The 22,661-nt window shown below is 34.7% G+C and overlaps 1 protein-coding gene and 1 long non-coding RNA gene across 2 annotated transcripts in view; one reads left to right on the top strand and one right to left on the bottom strand.

Moving 5' to 3' along the window:
* PNPT1 (polyribonucleotide nucleotidyltransferase 1) overlaps positions 1 to 22,661 on the top strand; it is a 40,986-nt gene that overhangs the window by 15,720 nt on the left and 2,605 nt on the right. The window contains exons 12-26 of the mRNA XM_052648669.1: positions 1,275 to 1,371; positions 1,861 to 1,963; positions 6,306 to 6,376; positions 8,330 to 8,366; positions 11,050 to 11,116; positions 11,199 to 11,288; positions 12,476 to 12,529; positions 17,472 to 17,578; positions 18,045 to 18,116; positions 18,202 to 18,265; positions 18,588 to 18,671; positions 18,991 to 19,074; positions 19,933 to 20,039; positions 20,126 to 20,181; positions 21,666 to 21,744. Of these exons, the coding sequence (XP_052504629.1) occupies positions 1,275 to 1,371; positions 1,861 to 1,963; positions 6,306 to 6,376; positions 8,330 to 8,366; positions 11,050 to 11,116; positions 11,199 to 11,288; positions 12,476 to 12,529; positions 17,472 to 17,578; positions 18,045 to 18,116; positions 18,202 to 18,265; positions 18,588 to 18,671; positions 18,991 to 19,074; positions 19,933 to 20,039; positions 20,126 to 20,181; positions 21,666 to 21,744 (1,172 nt within the window). The remainder of the gene's footprint in view (positions 1 to 1,274; positions 1,372 to 1,860; positions 1,964 to 6,305; positions 6,377 to 8,329; positions 8,367 to 11,049; positions 11,117 to 11,198; positions 11,289 to 12,475; positions 12,530 to 17,471; positions 17,579 to 18,044; positions 18,117 to 18,201; positions 18,266 to 18,587; positions 18,672 to 18,990; positions 19,075 to 19,932; positions 20,040 to 20,125; positions 20,182 to 21,665; positions 21,745 to 22,661) is intronic.
* LOC128056024 (uncharacterized) overlaps positions 347 to 22,661 on the bottom strand; it is a 35,235-nt gene continuing 12,920 nt past the window's right edge. The window contains exons 2-3 of the long non-coding RNA XR_008200140.1: positions 19,488 to 19,591; positions 347 to 413 (exon numbers count right to left, since the gene is read on the bottom strand). This is a non-coding gene — a long non-coding RNA (uncharacterized LOC128056024). The remainder of the gene's footprint in view (positions 414 to 19,487; positions 19,592 to 22,661) is intronic.

Raw genomic sequence — 22,661 nt, 5'->3', positions numbered from 1 at the left:
AATAAAGAAAGAAAAGTAGTAGTAATAATACAGAGTCAAATACCTTCTTGACTCTCTGGGTTCATAGGATAATATTTTTAATGTTTTGTTACTAATTATTTTTCTAAGTGCAACCTAGTTAAAGCATAAAAATTCGTATTAAAAATTATTCCTGTCTGACAAAGACACAATATCTATCTCTCTGTGGCCATTTCTTATGTTCTGCCCACTTTCAAGTTATATTTAATAAACCAAATGCTTAAGAGAACAGTGCTTAGAACTTGGCATGAATCAACTACATTAAGATAATAAGATAAAGTAGCTTAACATTGAAAACCATAAGCCTAGGCAGACATCTTTATTCAGGTCACAGCTGTCAGTTACTACCTGGGTGATCTCGGGCAACTTGCTTCTCTTCAGGCCTGTTTTTTCTTCTGTAAAACAGAGATAACAGTAATAGCATTTATCTCACAGATTCCTATAAAGATTAAAGGTATTTAAATAAAAACATGTAAAATACCTGGGTTATGAAAGAACTTGATAAATGTTAACTAAAAACTAGTCAGCAGGGGCCTTTCCTCACTGATAAAAGAATCTGCCTGCCATGCAGGACACGTGGGTTCAATCCCTGATCGGGGAGGAGCCCACGTACTGTGAGCAACTAGGCCCATGTACCGCAACTATTGAGCCTGTGCTTTAGAGCTCAGGAGCCACAACTGCTGAAGCAGTCACGCCCTAGAGCCCATGCTTCACAGCAAGAGAAACCACCACAGTGAGAAGCCTGCGCACCGCAACTAAAGAGTAGCCCCTGCTCGCCACAACTGGAGAAAAGCTCATGCAGCAACAAAGACCAAGCACAGCCAAAAATAAAGACAGAAAAGAAAGTCTATTAAAAAAAAAAAAAGTAGGGATTTGTAATGTACAAAGAAAATTATTCCTGTATTTGTGGACTAAAATAAAAGTTCCTAAAGCAAAATAGTGAAGGAGACTACTGTTAAAAACATCAGTTAAATCTTCTCATAAAATGGTTGGCTGGATATGTCAGATAACAATGAAATAGTTGATTTTAAAGCACTGTTGTTCTGGTAGAAAGCAAACTAGGTTCCCATTAATGGTACATTTGAGGTATAATAGTTGTGTCTCTCCTACTTAAAAACTTTTGCTTAGAGGACTAATGTTCAGTCAGCTCCTTTGGCTCAATTCCATAGTTAATTGATTTGACACTGTGAACTTAAAGAGAAATTTTATCTTCCAAAATGAGAAAATCTTTGTTTTGGTTTGTCTTTCTTCTATAGAAAAATTTCCAGAGGTTGATTCCTGTGAAATAATAGAATCCTTCAATGTTGCTACAAAGGATGTTTTTAGAAGTATTATTTTGAATGAGTACAAAAGGTAAACATATCCTTTTTTTTTTTACATATCCTTTTTTGATGGAATTGAAGCATGTACTCTCTGCAAGTTTCCTTGAAAGTGACAACTAGCTGAAAGCTAGAAACTAGGATTTGTTCCTTCAAATAACAGGAAATGATTATATAATGTTTATTTTATAAATGGATACCTGTTGACAAGCATGTGGGTTCTGTTGATATGTTTTGACTATCTCTCTCTAGGCTTCATGTGTAGAGCATTGCTTCAAAGCCATTACTGCATGTCAGAATTACCTGCAGAGCTTTTTAACAGGTGTATGGGTCACAACCTCTGAGATTCTAATTCAGTGGGACCTAGGATGGGGCCCAGGTATCTATATTATTTTTTAAAGTTCTGCAGGTGATTATGATATGCAGTTCAATTAGAGAACTTTGTGGTAGTGATCAAGAGATAATATGTGATTTTTCTGACTTACAACACTGCTGTAAATAATTATTTCCTTTATTACTCTAGGTGTGACGGTCGAGATTTGACTTCACTTAGGAATATAAATTGTGAGGTAGATATGTTTAAAATTCTTCACGGATCGTCATTATTTCAGAGGGGACAGACACAGGTAATATATGTAAAAAGCTACAATTATTTGCTAATAAATGATTGTTTAGATAGTCCTAATAGAAGTACATTTATGTAGGTTTTTAGCATATGGAATATATTATCTATTCAGAAGATCTGATTTTTTTTGAATGTTTAAAGATAATGAACATATCAGTTGCCCCCAAGAATTTCCTCATTGCTGTCTGGTCTCTTCTTGCTGCTCCCCTCCCTTTCCTTAGGCAACTTTCATCACTGCGAATTAGCTGCATTTTCTAGAATTACCTGTGGTTTTATTACATTTTTCTTTTAATCTTAGGTATAAGAAATTAAGTCACTCATCTCTCTCTTTAGTCACTAAGTCAGTCACTCATCTCTCTTCCTCTTTAGTCACTAAGTCATGTCCAACTCTTGCGACCCCATGGACTGTAGCCTGCCAGGCTCCTCTGTCCGTGGGATTCTCCAGGCAAGAATACTGGAGCGGGGTGCCATTTCCTTCCACAGGGGATCTTCCGGACCCAGGGATTGAACCCAGGTCTCCTGCACTGCAGGCAGATTCTTTACCAACTGAGCTATGAGGGAAGCCCCACATTTTTTTTGGCTGTACCACATGGCATGTAGGATCTTGGATTGAGCCCCTGTCCCCTTCATTGGCAGTGTGGAGTCTTAACCACTGGACCACCAGAGAAGTCCCAAGTTACTCAGTTTACTCCTCAGTTTATGACATTGTCACTGTTGGTCTATTTGAGGCTCTCACTTGTTTTCTCCATTTAGCCTGAACATCAGTCCTATTCTTTTCCTTTACATAGGCACCTGTTCTCTTATATTTAACATATATTTGTATGCACTGTTTCATGTATGGTAAAATGCTTTAATTATGTAAATCACTAATTTTGCCCACCTAATGGGTACAGTTGGAGAAGGAAATGGCAACCCACTCCAGTGTTCTTGCCTTGAGAATCCCAAGGATGGGGGAGCCTAGTGGGCTGCCATCTATGGGGTTGCACAGAGTCGGACACAACTGAAGTGACTTAGCAATTAGCAATGGGTACAAAGTGGTATGTCATTGCTTTCATTTATATTTCCTGATGAGGAATGGATATCTCTTTATATGATAGGCAATTAACATGATAACGGTATAAACCATACCTTGTGGGGTGCATACCTCCAAGGCACTCCTATAGATAGTGTCCCTAGAGTTCAACAAAGTGGTAGCCCTAGTTTTAGTTTTGCTTTTTCATGAATTACCTGCTTATATCCTTTGACTGATTTTTCTTTTTAAATATAGTTTACTGTCTTTTTCATGCTATTTTTTAGTGAATTCTTATGTGTTTTAAATATGAATCCTTTTCAGCCATCATAATTTGTATGTATCATCTCCCTCTTTGCCATAAGCCTTCTAGCTTTGTTTGTGGTAGTCTACTAGAGGCATACCTCGGATATACTGCAAGTTCAGTTTCAAAGCAGCACGATAAATATCACAGCAAAGCAAATCACACAAGTTTTTTGGTTTCCCAGCACATATAAAACTTACGTTTTAAACTATCTGTACTCTGTAGTACATAGTATGATAGCATATGTCTTAAATAACTGTACAAACCTTAATTTAAAAATACTGCTAAAAAAACACTAACCATCATCTGAGCCTTCAGCAAGTCATAATCTTTTTGCTGGTGGAGGTTTTGAAAATTTCAAGAACTAACTACAATGTGACACAAAGACAAGAAGGGAGTAAATGCTGTTGGAAAAATGGTGCTGATATACCTCCTTGACCCAGGTTTGCCTGGGTCAAGCAACCTTCAGCTTGCTTTAAAAAAAATCATTATTGGCAAATAACTAAAAAGTTAAACACAATACAGTGAAGTACAGTAAAATGAGGCATGCCTATATATGTCTACAGTGAGCCTAAAATCTTTAATTTTGAGATCTTCTTTAAGAAATCCTTACTCCAAAGGCATAGAATTATGCACCTACTATTAACTTTCTAGTTTTAGCTATATCTGTCTTGGAGTTTATTCCTATACATGGTGTGAGGCAAAACCCTCCAGAGTGAATAAGTTTTGCAACAGTGTTTACTAAAAATTCATTTTTTCCCATTAATTTGTAGTCGCCTTATCATATTGAAAAATGTACATGTTTGAACTATATACTCTGTTCCATTGCTTGAGTTCCCTGGGCCAGTGTCAAACTCCTTTAATTATTATAGTTGGGGGGTATATTTTAATACCTGAGGGATAAAACCTCCCTTTTTATTCTTCCTTCCTTCCCCCTCAAAATTGTCTTAGCTATTCTGGTACCTTTGTTCCTTCCTTTAAATCAGTGATTTAGATTTGGCTTTGCACTGACTTTATGGAATGAGTAAAATAATGGTATTTTTACAATTTCAATCAGTCTTTCAATAAATATAACCTGTCTTCTTTGTGTTTTCTTTTATGCCTTTTAGTAAAAGTTAATTATTTTTATTTTTTTGGCCATGCTGAGTCACTTGTGGGATCTTAGTTCCCCACCTAGGGATTGAATGTGGCCCCTCACTATGAGAGTATGGTGTCCTATCCACTGGACACCAGGGAATTCCCAAAAATTAAAATAAACAGCTCCATTAAGATATTTTGTATACTTTTGTTAACCATTCTGACAATCTCTGCCTTTTAACTGGAGTGTTTTGTTCATTAAGGTTCAGTTTAATTATTAATTGAATTTAGTCTGTCATTTTATTATTTGTTTTTTGTCTAGCCCCACTTTTTTTTTTTCTATTCCTTCTGCCTTCTTTTTGGATTAACTGAATACTTTTTAAGATCTCCAATTTAATTTGTGTATTTGCTTTTTAGCTATACTTCTATATTATTTTATATGGTTACTATTAGAGAATATGGTATACATCCTTAACTTGTCATAGTCTTTTTACAGTTAATTTTTCCCACTTCACACAAAGTGAGTAAAGTGCAACCATTTCGGTATATTTGCCCCTCATTCTATCCTTTATGCTGTATTTCCTTCACGAGTTATATGTGTTAACAACTCTACAAGGCAACATTATGACCTTTATTTTAAACAATTATCTATTTAAAGAAAACAAGATAGACTTTTATATTGACCTGCATATTTGACATTTCTGATGGTTTTTATTTCTTCCTGAAGATCCAAGTTTCCATTTGGTGTTATTTTCCTTCAATCTGATAAGACTTACTTTAGTATTGTCCTTTGGATCTTATGATAACAAATTACTATTTTTCATTTATCTGAAAATGTCTTTATCTTTTTACAAAGAATCTTTTTGCCAGAATATAGATTCTGGGTTGATATCTTTTAGCACTCAAAGAAATGGCCTATTCCTTTCTGTTTTCCTTTTTCTGAGAAGTCAGGACTCATTCATTTATTGTTGTCCCTGTAATTCATTGTTTTATCTGAGTGCTTTCAAGGTTTTCCTTGTCTTTGGTTTTCAGCAGCATGACTATGACAAGTGTGGTTTTCTTTTATTTATCCTACTAAGAGTTTCCTGAGCTTTAAACCTGTAAATTTGTATCTTTCATCAAACTTGAGAAATTTCAGCTGTGATTTCTTCAAATATTTTTTTCTATCTCATTCTCACTTTTCTCTTTCTGGGATTGCCAGTATATATATTTAGGCCTTTTGATATTGTCCCATAGGTCCTGGAGGCTGTGTTCTTTTTTCCCCGCTTTTTGTTCTATAGGTTGGGCAGTTTCTTCTAATCCTTGTTCATATTCACTGACTGTTGCATTATCTTATTTGCATTATCTTATTTTTCAGTTCTAGAATTTCTGTTGGTTCTTTTTTATGTCCTTGAATACTAGCTGTTGAAAATCTTTTGTCTTTTAATCCAACATCTGAATCCGCTCAGGATCTGTCTCTATTCATTGTCTTTTCTTTCAAGAATGGGCCCCTATTTTCTGTTTTCTTGTAGGTTGTATCCTGGATGTTGTGAATGATACAGTGTAGGGTCTCTGGATTATATTATGTCCCTCCAGTCTTCTTAGATTGACTTTTTAAAATTTTTTCCAGTTTTAAGCAGGAAGTTTTATTGGCTGAACTTTTATTGAGGATTCCTTTATGGGCAGGTTTATAAATACTCCTTTTCTTCTCTCCCAGCCCTCCTAATACCTTTCATATGTAGTCTATGTGATATTAGACATCTGGATTATTGAGATTTACATATATTATTTATATGTAAATTATATAATTTGTAATGTTTACTGTACCTTGAATAAATGTTTATTGTACCTTGGCAAGCTTTGAATAGAATGTACTTATTTCTTTAAAAGCTAAATGAGTTTTTCACGTTTTTCGTTTTCATCTTTGTTATTAGTAAATTAAAGCCTGAAGAATTTTATTTTTTTCTTTTTTAGGTGCTTTGTACTGTTACATTTGATTCATTAGAATCCAATTTTAAGTCAGACCGAATTATAACAGCTATAAAGTAAGTTATGTTTCCTGGTTATGATGTCACAATATATAATTCATGTGGCATATTATCATTATTTCTTAAAGCCTGTATCTCTATACCTAATTTTTCTGTTTACATAATAGTGATTGCAAGGGTTTTTTTGTGCTATATTTGTCTCCTGATTTACTTATTCAAACAAAGCATTTAATTCTCTAGCATGGGTACATTTAGTTTATTCTCTTATCTCTAGATCATTACTCTGGATAGATTTTTCTATTAATAATAAGCAAGAATCCCAGTTCCCAAAAAGAATCTGGAAGTTGTTAAATGAAAAAAACTTACCTATTTCTAAGGTACATTTGAACTTGTGTTTTAAATAATACTTGATTCTCCTCCTCTGTTCCAAAAAAGTCAGCAGTAAAATCATGTTGGTCAATTTTACATGATCAGAATTACAGTCCTCACCAACATTTTTGCAGCAGAGTTCTGAACTCACAGCCTCAGATTTTCCTCAGTGCCTAACAGGGTTGCTTCCCTTTCCTTTATTAAGGGTCTCAAATGACCAAAGGACCACCTCCCATTTCCTGCTTCCCAACTGATGAAGATAATCCCCAGTACCTTCAAGATTGTTGTTGCTTAGTCACCATGTTGTGTCCAACTCTTTGGTGATCCCGTGAACTATAGCCCACTAGGCTCCTTTGTCCATGGGATTTCCCAGTCAAGAAAATTGGAGTAGGTTGCTATTTCCTTCTCCAGGGCATTTTCTTGACCCAGGGATCGAACCCAAATGTCTTTGTGTCTCCTGTGTTGGCAGGAACATTCTTTTTTTACCACTGAGCCACCAGGGATACCCATCTTCAAGACAGCATCACTAATTATTTTTCATGTACCTAACAAAAATAACAATGCAGCTGCATGTATAAGACTTGACTGTTCATCATAATGATGATTCTCTGTGGCAGGGGAGCTCTTAAACTTCTGTATTTTAAATTCCCACCTAGGCCAAAACTTGATTGCCCTTTTCTTCATGCTGACTCCTTTCTTCTAGGAGGCAACACAGCTTCATAAGTGTGTGTACTGGGTTTGGCCAGGGTACCTCTCTACATTCTAGTCCCAGGTCTCTAACCTCTGTAAGTGAGGTGGTACATATCACACATCTATGCTGGTCTTTTGTCTTCTCACCTTATAAAGTGCAGGTACTTGGCTAATGATCCCTAGGCTCCTCTCTAGCCCCCTGAATCTATGATTGCTTTAGTCTTCTGGAGGTATCTTGTTTTCAAATTTCCTTCCAAAAGGCTGTAATTTATGGTTGTATAGATCCAGCCCTGGCTCAAGACTTTCTAAAGCCTCTGTACAGAGAGGTGCCTTTTGTAATCCCACTCAAAGAGAACACTGTTTGTGCCAAGAACCTGTGTATGCCTGTCTTTTCCTCAGTTAAAAAAAATTTGGTTTCCTGCTTCCAAAAATTTTTTCTTCTCATCTTTATTCCCAATGTTGTACATTCAGTAACAGTTCTCTTTTCAATCTTTTCAAACCCTGAAAAAAATCTTTGCCTGTCCGATCCTCTGATTGTTCTCAGTTATATCATTTCAGTTATTGATTTTCATTTCATATGTTTGACTTAGAAGATCATAACTGAGATTTAAATGATATATTTATAACATTTAGGATTCTCACTAGTTATTAATGCTTTAAAATGTGTCTATTGTCTTAGTATTTAAGTTTGGATATCTATATCAAATAAGTCTTTATTTGAAGCAAAATTGTTTTCTTAAATCTGTATAGAATTCCTTCAAAAGCCCCGACCCTGGTGGGGGGACACAACTGTCTCTGACATTCATCCTTCTAATTCTTCTGATATTCAGTTTCAGACCAATTTTCCTTAATAACCAGTTGTTTTTTAAATTCCCTTACATCTTTTTTTATTGTTTATTGAATAAATTTATATCTGCATGGTGTCTTTAATATTATGCTTTTTGTTTGTAGTGGGATAAAAGATAAAAATTTCATGCTACACTATGAGGTAAGGTGAATTTTTCCCCAGTATTTTATTTTTAAAGATTTTTACAGTAGATAACCTGTATATCCACTACCTAGGTTCCTGCCATTAACATTTTACTATGCCAGTTTTATCATATATCTGTTAAGGTTTGGGCACTTATTTTAATGCTTGCAGAGGTATTTAGAGAGTAGAGAGACAAGTAATACCTTTCCAACCAACAACATCCTGTTCTGAGTCAATACATAAAGGCTAAAGTATAGTAGACAATAGTGTATTAGTCAAAGAGTTGTAACTGTTCACACGTATGTCCAACAAGTGGGGCTTTTCAAATACTTCAACTGGCAAATCACCATCTCCCTTTAGTTCATTTAAATGTTCATATTTTTACTCAGTTGATTAGCAGCAAAAGAACTGAGGTATTTAATGTTAAATTATTTTATGTATGATATCAGTACATGTAATTGAGTTTTTGATTAGCTTTTCTAAGGGACTGAAAGGTTGTTGCTGAATTACAGCACCGGGATTTTGGGCCCCCAGAGGAGAAGAATTTAATCCAGGGCCAAAGATGAGGCTTGATCGCTCAGAGCTTTTGTGTAATAAAGTTTTATTAAAGTATGAAGGAGATAGAGAAAGCTTCTGACATAGGCATCAGAAGGGGGCAGAAAGAGTACCCCCCTGTTAGTCTTCAGCTGGATGTTATATAGTCACAAGCAGCTGGTTAATGAAAGAAAGGAATGTCTCAGAACTCAGAATGACACCAGGCCCCTCACCCATAAGATGTATTTTGGGATAATCTTGGCACCAAATGGTTTATCTTGGGCCATAAAATGATTAACTTGAATCTTGAAGAAGGGCAGATCACCATACAAATAGTTTCATTTACATAGATTAGAGGAACAATATCGGAGTATAACATACTGGTTTATCAAGTAGGTTCTGAGCCCAAAAGGCAGAACCGACTTGAAGACAGAGTTTGGGGTAAATGCATAGTACATTAGCATAGCTTAAGATAAACATTTTTATAAGAAAAAGGCATTGGTTAACTTCAGGTGAAACCAGGTGTCATTATGGCAACACAGAATTTTAAGAAAAACCTCCTTTTAAATTTGTATAGAGAAGGAAAAAATATCGCTAGTTTGTTTCCTCCTGCCGCTTAAGAGAGAGAAAAATGTCTGACACTTGCAGGCTATTTCTTCCGTTTGGAGACCCCTGGCCTTCCTGCCTGTTACCCTCTCAGGACCAGACGTGACACAGCCATACAACACTCTAATTTTAGTATTTGAAGCACACAGTTTGGGAGACTAGTGTACAGCAGCAGGCCTTTTGAGTGGCTGCTGTTGGCTGCCCAGAATCCCAGCATCTGAATTTTGTTGAATCTGCTATAGCTAATAGAGAATCTTTCATGTAGAAAATATATGCTAGAGAATATCTAAACCTGGAGATTCTCACAGGTTTTAAATCCCTAATATCCTGTTTGGTTTATATACAGATGCTAGAGAAGCCAGAGAGGAATTATAATTGATAAGGTAAATCTTAGATCAAGAACTGAAGAGCACATGGCAATCTTTAAAAAAAATCTTTTATAAAGTCTTTAAAAAGGGCACCTGCAAAATATACAGCTCTAGCTGATAATTGGGAAAATAGGTGAGGGCAGAGGCAGGAGAAAGATACAGGCTGTATTGCTATTTTATTTCATTTTTTAAAAAAATCTTTTTATCATAAAATACAGATACTAAAATCAATATAAAACAAAGGATGACTTAATGAGTTTTCATCAGACAGATATCCTTGTAACTACCACCAAAGTCATAGAATAGAACGTGTCCAGTCAGTCCTTCCATGTTTTTCATCCCAGTCTTAAAAACCTTCTTTCCCTAAAAGTAACTACTCTTCTAAGTTTTATATTAATAGTAATCACACCCTTGGGTTTCTGTCACACATCCCTAGATACAACAGTGTAGTCTTGTCCATATTTTTTTTTAATTTGATATTCTTTAAGTCTCTTTTAATCTGTAGGTCTCTCCTCCATCATATTCTTTTCTTTACAGTCTTTCTGTTGAACTCCCAGAGCTATCTGACCTATAGTATTCCCCACAGCCTGGGTTCTAATTGCACTCATGGTACAGTTCAATAGTCTATCTCCTGCAAATTGACCACTAGATCTAGAGACTTTATCAGATTCATGTTCCATCTCTCTTTTTAAAAATATTTAGTTAAAGTAAGTGGAATTCCAGATTTTTACAGGAAATTTTTGTTTTTTAAACAACTACATCTAGTTTACATTCTTTTAAGACAGTATATCAGTCAAATAAAATAGTTTGCAACTCTTGGCTAAAGTAATACCCTTATTGGAAAAGATGTTTCCTTGATGTGCATTTTTTAAAAATGTATATTTCTTGTATTATAAAAATATAGTATTTTGTTATTGTTAACAATTTAAATATTATAGAAGTTTGAGTTGTAAATCCTCATAACCATCCATTTCCTACCCCAGGTCATATAAACACTAGAAATAGCTACTTTTAGCAGTTTGGTATATGTCTTAGAGGTCCAGACATTTTCTGTGTGTATGAATGTACTTTTTTCTTTTTTTTTTTTTTTAACAAATATGGGATTCTATTTATATTTGTAACTTATTTATATATATGGGATATCTTTCCATGTCAATTGTATATGTACGTGCTTTTTTGTTTGTTTGTTTAAGTTTCCTCCCTATGCAACTAATGAAATTGGCAAAGTCACTGGTATAAATAGAAGAGAACTTGGGCATGGTAAGTACCAATCTTGGTATGTACATGATTTTATTAAAGAGACTTAGCATTTTTTTTCTCATTATTTTCTGTTTTAATTTAGGTGCTCTTGCTGAGAGAGCTCTGTATCCCGTTATTCCTAAAGATTTTCCTTTCACCATAAGAGTCACATCGGAAGTACTAGAGTCAAATGGTATGGTTTTGAAACATTTTTCCTAATGAAAAAGAATGGACTCCCTGTTATAGTTTTAGCTTTTCATAAGTAATGTTTCAATACATTTATTACTGTAGTACCCAAAACCACTGCAAGAGAAAAATATGTTTAATCATATACTTGTCTGAATCTCTGTTCTTACCTAATGTTTTTGAAAACAATATAATATGAAAAAATGTTTATCTTTGTGTCTCTTTTACAGTAGATCAAGTTTTGGTTATTTGTTTCCTTATTTTTATAAACAAACCATAGAGCAAGGCCAGCTTGGAAAGACGAAGGGGGGCGGGGAATATAGTGAACTGTTAAGCAGGGGACACTTGTCATGTATCACAGATATAAGAAGATATCACAGAGAGAGGCTGGGTTTAAAAAGTCAAATTTATTTTTTTATTTTTTCAAGAGAAATTATCTTTTTTTTTTTTTTTTGCCATGCCATGCAACTTGTGGGATTTTAGTTCTTTTAGATCCCCAGCCAGGGATTTAACCTAGGCCTTGGCAGTGACAGCACAGAGTCCTAACCACTGAACTGCCAGGAAATTTCCAAAGGTCAACTTTAAATTGAAACTCGGTCCACAGGTCAAGGAAAGGTGGCATAATCATTAAAGGCAGAAAGGGCACAGGATTCTCAAACATGTAGCCTACCTATATCAAATGGTTATAGATATTTTGTAAAAAAATACCAAAGTTCAAAATTTAAAAAAGGACTTTGAGTTCTTTACTGGGTGTGATTGAGCTATAGCTTATGGACCAGCGAGAGAACTAGAGCCCTGTATTTTTAACTGCCTCCTAGTTAAGCAACAAAAGAGGCATGCTGGTTTTTCTGGTAGTTTCTTAGAAGCAGAATCTCTAGTACTGCTGTCCAATAGAACTTTCTGTGGTGACAGAAATTCTCTATCTCTGTGCTGTGCTAAATTCAGCTAAGGGACTGAATTTATTTCAGATAATTTAAATTTAGCCACATATTGCTAATGGCTGTCACATTGTCTGTGCAGCTCTCTGTAGTCTGTGGTTTAGGAGAGCTTGCCTTAAGTGCTTTTAAAAAGAAGAAAAGAATACTGAATATTTAGATTATAAATGAGTAATTGTAAGGAAATAACTAACAGTAGCCATTTTCTACATTTAACAAAAATTAGTATTAAAGCAAGTATTTTCCTTTATTTTTATAGGGTCATCTTCTATGGCATCCGCATGTGGTGGAAGTTTAGCCTTAATGGATGCAGGTAAAAGAATTATGTCTCAAAACTACCAAAGCTTATTTATATAATATAGACTTAATCAGTAATAAAATATAGGATTTTTAAAAACTGTATTTTTGCAAGACTTTGAAGAAGTCAGATTACAGATTACCAAACCAGGCCAGAAGGAAGATAATTAAAAAGCACAGTTTCAACTACAGATATCTGCTGAAATTCTTATTCTTGGCTAAAAGTAGTAAATTGAAATTATTTATTTGGTGACCCCTTAGGTTTCTGAGAGCTCTGCAATTGATACCATTCACTAAGTAAGGTTGGCTTAGCAAGAGCAGTATTAGGACCCATAAAGGAAAATAATTTATGTAATCTTTCAGTTGTTTTAAGCAAACCCTGAGAAGAACACCACTCATAGAAGAGTACACAGAACTTTAGGAAGGAAGACTGCAAGTGGTTCAGTATAATCTCTGGATCTGAAACACCAAAAAGGAAAGAGGCAGCATGTTAAGAGACTCTGAAAACAGTATCTGCCAATTACCAGTGATGCTATTTAAGAAGAAAGAGAAGAGGAACATAAAGACACTCAGAGTTCCCTATAAGTTCTCACATTTACCGTACAGAAAAGGAGAAAGATAGAAAGGATGATATAATGAAGAATGAAATGAAAGAATGGTGTAAGTGTATAATGTGTGTTCACTCATTCAGTCATGTCTGACTCTGCAACTCCATGAATCATATGTAGCCCACAGGCTCCTCTGTCCATGGAATTTTCCCAGCAAGAATACTGGAGTGGGTTGCCATTTCCTTCTCCAGGGGATTTTCCCGACCCAGGGATTGAACCCACATCTCCTGCATTAGCAGGCGGATTCTTTACCACAGAGCCACCATGATACCATTATCTAAAAAGCTTAAAACAAGGCAAAGCAAAAAAAGCTAAAGGCAATTAAAGGCACTTTTCTAGTTCTGTTCAGTGGAAGGAAAACAACCTGATATTTAAGGCAGCTGGTTAAAATACCGTTTCTATTTTCACCTTCATATATTAATTCAACAAATCTTTATTATATGCTAACTCTGTGCCAAGCACTGATCTAAACTCCTGGGACTTGGTGGTGAACAAAACAAAGTTTCTGTCTCATGCAGCTTGCATTTATCACTCTTACAATCTCATATTGGGAAATATAGAAGAAATCCTGAAAAAGGTGAACTGAAAGATAAAAGATCACAAGAGGGTCTTTATCTGCTCTAAATGAATTCAGATCTTCAGGTCTAGACAAAAATTCATCCTAAGTAATGAGAATTTCAGGATAACATAACTGAACCAGTTTGGCAATATTGGAGAAATCATGGAGGTCAGTATACCAAAGAAACAAAGAATTCTTACTTTCAAAAGATATATGTATTTCCTGTAAAGTGTAATAACCCAGTGAACTTGACAGTGACCCTAGTGTATAAGTATTTTAACAAGGAGGTAGAAGAGAGTCACTCCAAGCCATACCATAGAGCAAAGGGAGGATGGGGCTTGTATAGTATATCTACAGCTCAGCTTAGCAGTTTGTGACCTTGGCAGAAAAGGATGCAGAAATTGATAAGGGGTGATAAGTATACCGTGTATAACTAGTTGAAGGGTGAGCAGCCAGGACTAGATAATCTGATCAGTAGGTTGGAGAGAGTTCTGAATTGGAGCTTCAAGATGCTCCATCCTAAACCTTGTCCTTAAAAACTGACTAAAAATGTTACTGAATTGACTAAGAATACTGGTCTGCCAATAAAAAAGATACTGATAAAAAGCAGTATGTGAATAATGTGTTAAATGACAGTTTTGATCTCTTAAAAAAAAATGTTAACATTAAAAAATAAGGAGCCAAATAGAAAAAGAAGTTGACAAGAATGAATGTCAGATTCTGCGGGAAGAGCCAACAAATAGTATTCAATTCAAATAACATGAGTGCTTGCAATGTCTTACATCAGACACTATCTATGCTACAGGGATACCCAGTTTTTTAAATTTACAGGAAGAAAAACAATCATAAAGATACTAACACATCAAAGAGATAACACAAATATGTACAAGGCACAAATATGTACAATACAGATGAAGAACTGGTTGAACATAATTGGCTTCATAGAGACAACTACATTTCATTTGAATTTAAAGGCTGAGTGGTTGTTGACCAGGCATATTAGCAATAAGGCCCATATTTCATGTGAAAGGAGCATGTGCAAAGTTATGAAACAGTACAGTGTGTTTCTGAAATATATTTGAAAGGTGTGATGATGTAATACACTGGGACCTTATTTGAAAGATCATTATTATACTAAGGAGTTTGAAATTTTCCCAACTCACTATTCCATGAAAAAGAGTACCACAGGATGTTATTATATACTATGAAAAAAAAAAATGTTTACACAGGATTAAACAAGTTTGTTAATACGGTTTAAATAAACTTAAATAAGTTAATGTGAATACTGAATCTCTAGGAACAGGATATTTCCCAAACTTTTTGACCACAGAACTTACATAAAAAGTTCCTGAAAGCAAGTAATGGGGAACTTGAAGGATTTTATAGAGAAAAGTAGCATGATGTGAACATGCTATTCTTTTGGGGGTAGTTATTCCTAGCTTACATGATAGACCTAGGTGATGACGTGGGAGAGAATAGGAGCTGGGGTAGGGGTAGGGGAGCTAAAAATCTGAAAACTGGACAGGGAAACTCTTGCCAGGGGAAAAAATAGTGTGAACTGGACTAAAGAAGTAGCAATGGATATTTCAGTATTCGGAGGAAAGGACAAATTTTCTACAAAAAAATATTTAGAGGATGTACCTCTAATTAGATTTTTGTGACTTGATTAAGATGAAGGAAATGAGGAAAGAAGTGTTGATTCTAGCATGTCATTGCTTTCAATCAAGACAGGGAATGCAGGAGAAAAAGGGATTTATCGAGGGTGATTAAATTTTGAAATTTAAAATTTTATATTTATTTACATATTTAAGATGCATTAGGGACATTTGGTGATGGACAGGGAGGCCTGGCGTGCTGCAGTTCATGGGGTCGCAAAGAATCGGACACAACTGAGCGACTGAACTGAACTGAACTGAGGGACATTTAGCTGGAGATATCCAGCAGGCAGATGGGTTGTACAGATCTAGGTTTACCAGAGAACTAGGTAGGAGGGATAGATTTTTAAGTCATCAGCATTATAGGTGATAGTTAAAACTGTGGGTGTAAAGAATATGAAATGAGGTCTCTACCACATTCCTTTATGCCAAGTAAATTTCAAGTGATCAGAACTTTAAACTTCCTTTTAAAAAATTAAACAAGATTTTATGAAACTCTTGGACAGAAAAAAATAAAGCATTTCTAGGGAATTCCCTGGAGAAGGCAGTGGCAACCCACTCCAGTACTCTTGCCTGGAAAATCCCATGGACGGAGGAGCCTGGTAGGCTGTAGTCCATGGGGTCGCAAAGAGTCAGACATGAGTGACTTTACTTTCACTTTTCACTTTCATGCATTGGAGAAGGAAATGGCAACCCACTCCAGTATTCTTGCCTGGAGAATCCCAGGGACGGGGGAGCCTGGTGGGCTGCCGTCTATGGGGTCGCACAGAGTCGGACACGACTGAAGCGACTTAGCAGCAGCAGCAGGGAATTCCCTGGCCATCCAGTGGTTAGCACTCAGTGCTTTCACTACTGTGGCCTGGCTTCAACCCCTGGTTGGGGAACTAAGATCCCACAAGCCATGAACTACAGCCAAAATATTTTTTTAATAAGAAAACCTTTCTAAGCAAAATCCAGGAACTATGATTACATAGAATATCCTATACAAGAAAAAACACAAGAAAATCAACAGACTAGAAAATAGTATTTTATCATGTATTTCATATTTATATTTTATTTATTGTAACAGTCTACATATTTAACAAAGGTCAGTCCATATTAAAAACTCTTATAAATCAATAACAATAAGACTAACAACCATGTAAGAAAAAGGCTGAAGGCCATGAAGAGCCAGTTCACCGATGAAGAAATATAAATGATTTAAAAACATTTTTAAAAAGTTCAACTTCAATCATAAAAACAGAAATCAAGTTAAAAAGAGTAAGTTACCATCTTTATCATCCAGATGCCAAAGGTCAAAAGATTTAACAAAGATTAACAAGACTGTAGAATAGCAAGGAGCATCATATACTGCTGGTAAAAGTATAAAATACTACACATTGTGGAAGAAAGTTTGACATTATAAGAAATGTAAATCCACACCCGCTTCAACTCAGTAACCCCACTTCTACTGTGTAGTTTATAAACACATCCAGGGAGTACTCTGCAGCTATTCAAAAGAATAAGATAAAGAAAAGATTAGACTCACATTTAGATTTCCTGGGTATAAGTTTTGGGAGGATACACAAAATCTAATGGTGGTCATGGGGAAGTGGACTGAAGAACTCAGGCTAAAAAGATTTATCAAATACATGATTATTTTTCAAAAAGAAGACTCCAAAAGCAAAGCACAAAGAAATGGATTACTTTCAAAGTTAAGTTTGCCATTATTAGAGAAGTTTTTGTTGAGAACAAAGAATTATGTTAAAGGACTTTTATTATATATTTAAGAAGAAATGAGGCAGGCCGATGATTTATTAAGGCTTCCATTGCGGCTCAGCTGGTAAAGGATCTGCCTGCAATGTGGGAGACCTGGGTTCAATCCCTGGGTTGGGAAGATCCCCTGGAGAAGGGAAAGACTACCCACTTCAGTATGTTGGCCTGGAGAATTCCATGAACTATATAGTCCATAGGGTCGCAAAGAGTCGGACACGACTGAGCAACTTTCACTTTGACTTCCTCTAACTTAGTTTTGATAATTGTCAATATAGAACACCATCCAGTTATATTAAAATAAATGTCAGCAGAACGATGAATAACCTATGTTCGGCTGATATGTATACATTGTACACAACAAGTTCTTTTTCTCAATTATAGGAGTTCCAATTTCATCTGCTGTGGCAGGTGTGGCAATAGGATTGGTCACCAAAAACAATCCTGACAAAGGTGAAATAGAAGACTATCGTTTGCTGACAGATATTCTGGCAAGTATATTCACCTTTTCAAATGTTTAGTGGTGAAGATTACACACACTTTGTAAACAAAGTGCTTAGAAGAATGCTAGTGCTGGAAAAATAGAAGTCTCTGTTCTTATCTTTCCTCCTTCATATCTGCCTTGTATTTTATAGGATGAGAGTTAAAAACAAATATTACAGTATAAATATTCACATTGGCTCACTTTAGGATGATTACAAATTAGTCCTTATGCATTTATGGGACATTATCTAAAAGTAAACTGATTTTCTAATGAAATATATGTAACTTAAAACTCCATATTTTTTTGTATATAATACATGAGTTTTTTATTTTATTAATATGTGAAATATGTATGTTCTAAAGGACATAGTTTACTTATAAAGCTATTTTAAAAAATTCCTCTGTACTGACTATGGGTGAATTTCACTTTTGTTTAAAACTATTACTATATCATAATTTTTAAAATTGTTTAAGGGGATTGAAGATTACCATGGTGACATGGATTTCAAAATAGCTGGCACTTCTAAAGGAATAACTGCATTGCAGGTATTTTAGAACCTATTTTATTTTTAAACACTTAAATTATATCAGAAATCAATATTTATATAATTTTTTGGCTTTTCCATATTAGGCTGACATCAAATTACCTGGAATACCAATAAAAATTGTAATGGAGGCCATTCAGCAAGCCTCAGGTATGCCAAGCCAGTATGCCTGATTCTTCTTTCATCACTGTTTATGTGTTAAATGTGAATTGTATTTCCCATTAGGCTTATTATTTAAAATAGGCTTATTCTAAAATACTGCTTTAGAAAATGAAATTTAATGTAATAACCTAAATCAAGAAGTATTAAGTTTCTAGGTACGTGACTATCACCAAAGTGGATGACCAGTGAAAATTCAATTTTTACAAACTGACTCCTCAAGATAGGATTTATGGAGAGGGGAATACAAGTAGAATTTTTAAGGTAATTGAGATGCAAAGAACTTTGATTATTATGTATTTATTTCTTCTAGTGGCAAAAAAGGAGATATTACAGATAATGAACAAAACTATTTCAAAACCTCGAGCATCTAGAAAAGAAAATGGACCTGTTGTAGGTAATACATTAAAATTATTGATTTGATAAGGTAAACATTATATGGAAGTACACTGCTATTTAAAAACTTTTTAAAAATCTATACACAAAACAATTTAAATGCTTTTATAGTTAAAATACTTTAAACTTGAGGGGATAATCTGAAACGTAAGAACTTTCTTAGTCACGTAGTAAACTGTTTTTCTGTTTCATACTAAAATATTTGTACAAGTGTCTTAGCCAAGACTTGACTGAACAGTACATTTTTAGGTTCATACATACATATATATATATATGAATGAATATGAATTATTTCTATTTTTGTCTATGCTACATTTCAGAAACTGTTCAGGTTCCGTTATCAAAACGAGCAAAATTTGTTGGACCGGGTGGATATCATTTAAAAAAACTTCAGGCTGAAACAGGTAAGAGTTGTATGAAGTTTGGGATTTTTTTATTTAGGTCATGTAAGTTTGCCATTACATCTCTACTGTTTCTCTCCAAAAATACGTTTGAGAAATGAGAAATGTAACATTGACATTTCAATGAGATGAGAAACGGATGTAACATTGACATGAGTAAATGATCATCTTTAATTATATTCAAGAAGGGTGACTTAGAATTAATCCTTCTTGCTTCAACATTTTAAAATCAGACATTTAGAAAAACTACTTTTTCACATTAGAAGAGTTTTCTTTAATTTTTCTTATTATGAGTTCTATTTTTCACTTAGTCTTATTTATTTAGACTCTTATTTTCTTTAGAGAATGTGTAGAAGTAGTATGCTTTAATTTGCTTTTTTTTCTGGAATCAATCTTTGGGATACCTAGTCACTTACCAGCTTTGAGGTTCTAGAAGGAGCATAAGAAGTCAAATAACCTCAGGCAGTTCCCAAGATTGAGAAATGACATGGTTTCATCCCTCATTCGTCCGATGACCACTCTAAAAAGAGGGAAAAACAAGAAACGGTGAGGAAAGTGTTCTATAGTTTCTTCTAATTAAAAGCACAGAACCAAAATTAGAACTTAATGTTTTCTCCCACTAAGAAAGTAGGGAAACTGGTTCACTATTGTATCCCCAGGGCCTAGCGCAGTGTTGGATACATAGCAGGTGTGCCATGTATATTTGTTGATGAACGAATCCCTTTGTGATTCCTTGTGATTAAACAGACAACCCTGCCCAGCTACTTCCAGGTCACCCCCTGCTCTCAAATTTACTTTTAAGGCTTTTCTCCACTGGAATGATCAAGTTAACTTCAATATGTAAAATTATCTTTTTAAAAGGAGTCACTATTAGCCAGGTAGATGAAGAAACATTTTCTATCTTTGCACCAACACCTAGTGCCATGCATGAAGCAAGAGACTTCATTACTGATATCTGCAAAGATGATGTAAGTATTGAGCTTTTGATAGTTTTTTTTCCTACCTTTTGTTACTGTTTTCTTTATGAATCTTATGGTTTATTTTGTACTTACAGCAAGAGCAGCAGTTAGAATTTGGAGCAGTGTACACTGCCACAATAACTGAAATCAGGTAATATCAACTAAAATACTATGCTACTTTTTGTAAGATTTTATATTATAACCTCATATTAACTTCACATTTGCATTATTTATTTTGAAAGTAGAAGGTTTTTAGATTAGTGTCAATTACCATATAATCATTATTCTTAAGATGAAATTTATTTTCTATACCAGTTTGTAGATTTTCATGAACATGGTTCTGTGATGATTATTATACTAATAGACTTTTCTGACTGAATTGTTTTCTTTAACCACATTTCCCACCATCTTAACCTTCCAATAAACATATTTCCTTTCTCTTTGTACTTTTTTTTTTTTTGGTAGTTTCTTGTTAACTTGTTTTAAAGATAGTATTAAATGCCTAAGTATTACAATTTTTTAAATGCCAGTTTCAACTTCATTTTTTGAAAGTAGCTAAAAAGACTGAATTTTCTCAATCAGAAAATTACCTTTTGGGGACTTCCCTTGTGGTCCAGTGGTTAAGACTGCAGGCTTTCACTGCAGGGGGTGTGGGTTCAATCACTGGTCAGGGAACTATGATCCCACATCCCCTCCCTCCCGCCTTCCCACCAGAAGAAAGAAAATTCACTTAAGAAAAAAAAGAAAGAAATTATCAGATGTAACATAAATGTTCAGAACTAATTGAAATGAATCATAAAAGACAATGGAATAGTTTGTTTAATATCACAGGTGAAAACTAAGAAATGGGCTGGCTTATTTTAGTAGGTTAGAGGAAAAAAGATATTTTTTTAATAAAATAAGTACCCGATTTTCTCTAACCCACTTCCTTAAATCAGGCTTCCCTGACAGCTCTGTTGGTAAAGAATCTGCCTGCAATGCAGAAGACCCCAGTTCAATTCCTGGGCCGGAAAGATCCACTAGAGAAGGCATAGGCTACCTACTCCAGTATTCTTGGGCTTCCCTTGTGGTTCAGCTGGTAAAGAATCCGCCTGCAATGTGGGAGACCTGGGCTTGATCCCTGGGTTGGGAAGATCCCCTCGAGAAGGGAAAGGCTACTCCAGTATTCTGGCCTGGAGAATTCCATGGACTATGTAGTCCATGAGGTTGCAAAAAGTCAGACATGACAGCAGTTTTCACTCACTTCACTTCACTTCCTTAAATCACTATTTAACAGGTTGATCATTCTACACTTACTTTAAAATATTTAATGCCATTCCAAAAGTTTTTGGAAAATATTATGAAAAGAAATATAAAAGAATGTATATTCCAAAAGCTTTTCCCTACCTGTTTTTCCTTTATCTTCTCTCTGTCCTTTGATCCATCAGTATTTAAATACAAGGTATATTTTCCATTGGAAAAATAAGTATCCCACTTAGATAATCGTACTTTTTATGGTTATAAAAAACATGTACTGGAGAGTGGTTTTTATGTGTTTTTTTACTTTGTTCTCCGGTGAAAACATAACCACAGTTTAATTATCTGTAGATAATAAGGTTCCTTATTATTCTAATCAGGCTTATTTCCTTACTATAGAGACACTGGAGTAATGGTTAAACTCTATCCAAATATGACTGCAGTACTGCTTCACAACACACAACTTGATCAACGAAAGGTAAAAACAAGAAAGGCATTTGATTAACTGCCTTAAAATAACCATAGTGAAATTACCTAGGTTGATAAAGACTATACACGTTGTCCACTACTAGACTAAATACAAAGAAAAAACAAAAAAGACAGAAATACTGCTTGACCAAAGGGTTTACTCTGTTTACCAGATAATGTTTCTCCTTCAGTGATGGAGTAGAAACATTCTTGAATGTTTTGAGGTGGAACAGTTCTAGAGTTAACACATAGAAATTTCTAAAAATATCTAGCTATAGCCCTGTTTTCCCAATTTTCCTGACTAGCCAGTCATGGAAAGATAATTCTTAAGATGTCCTTAATCTTTATTATAGTCTATATTTGGAAGACTTAAGAATATGAAACCACTCGAGAATACTATGGGGCAGAGAAATAATAGGTGTTTTACCAAATATTAAAATATTATATAAAGCAATACAGGATCAAACAGTGGATTACTGGCCCAGAAATGGACAACAAAAATCAGAAGTAAACCCAGTTATGTGCATAGAATATAATACATACTAAAAGTTGCATTTTTAGTTGAGAAACCAAGATTATTCAACAAATCATATTGGAATAGCCTGTTTTCATAAAACTGGATATTTCCTCTTTTTATACCAAAGTCCTATTTGGCTCAAGGAGTTAAATGTAAAAAAGAAAAAAAAATTTTAAGGCAGTGAGGGCAGAAAAAGAAAATCTGGACATCAGGAAGGGTAAGGGTTGAGGCAAGACACTAAATGAAAATATAGATATTAATCTTGGAACTGGAAAAATCTTTTTCAGCATGATATCATAGCCAAAAATGTAAATAAAGTGATAACATTTGACCCCATCACTTTTTAAAATTATGACAAAATTATAGTAAGTTTGAAAGACAAGCAGCAATTTAGGGGAAAAAATACTTTA

This window comes from Budorcas taxicolor, chromosome 11 (assembly GCF_023091745.1).
Source record: "Budorcas taxicolor isolate Tak-1 chromosome 11, Takin1.1, whole genome shotgun sequence".
Lineage (NCBI taxonomy): Eukaryota > Metazoa > Chordata > Mammalia > Artiodactyla > Bovidae > Budorcas > Budorcas taxicolor.
Note: the sequence above shows the minus strand (reverse complement) of the source record. Positions and strands in the feature narration are given on the sequence as shown.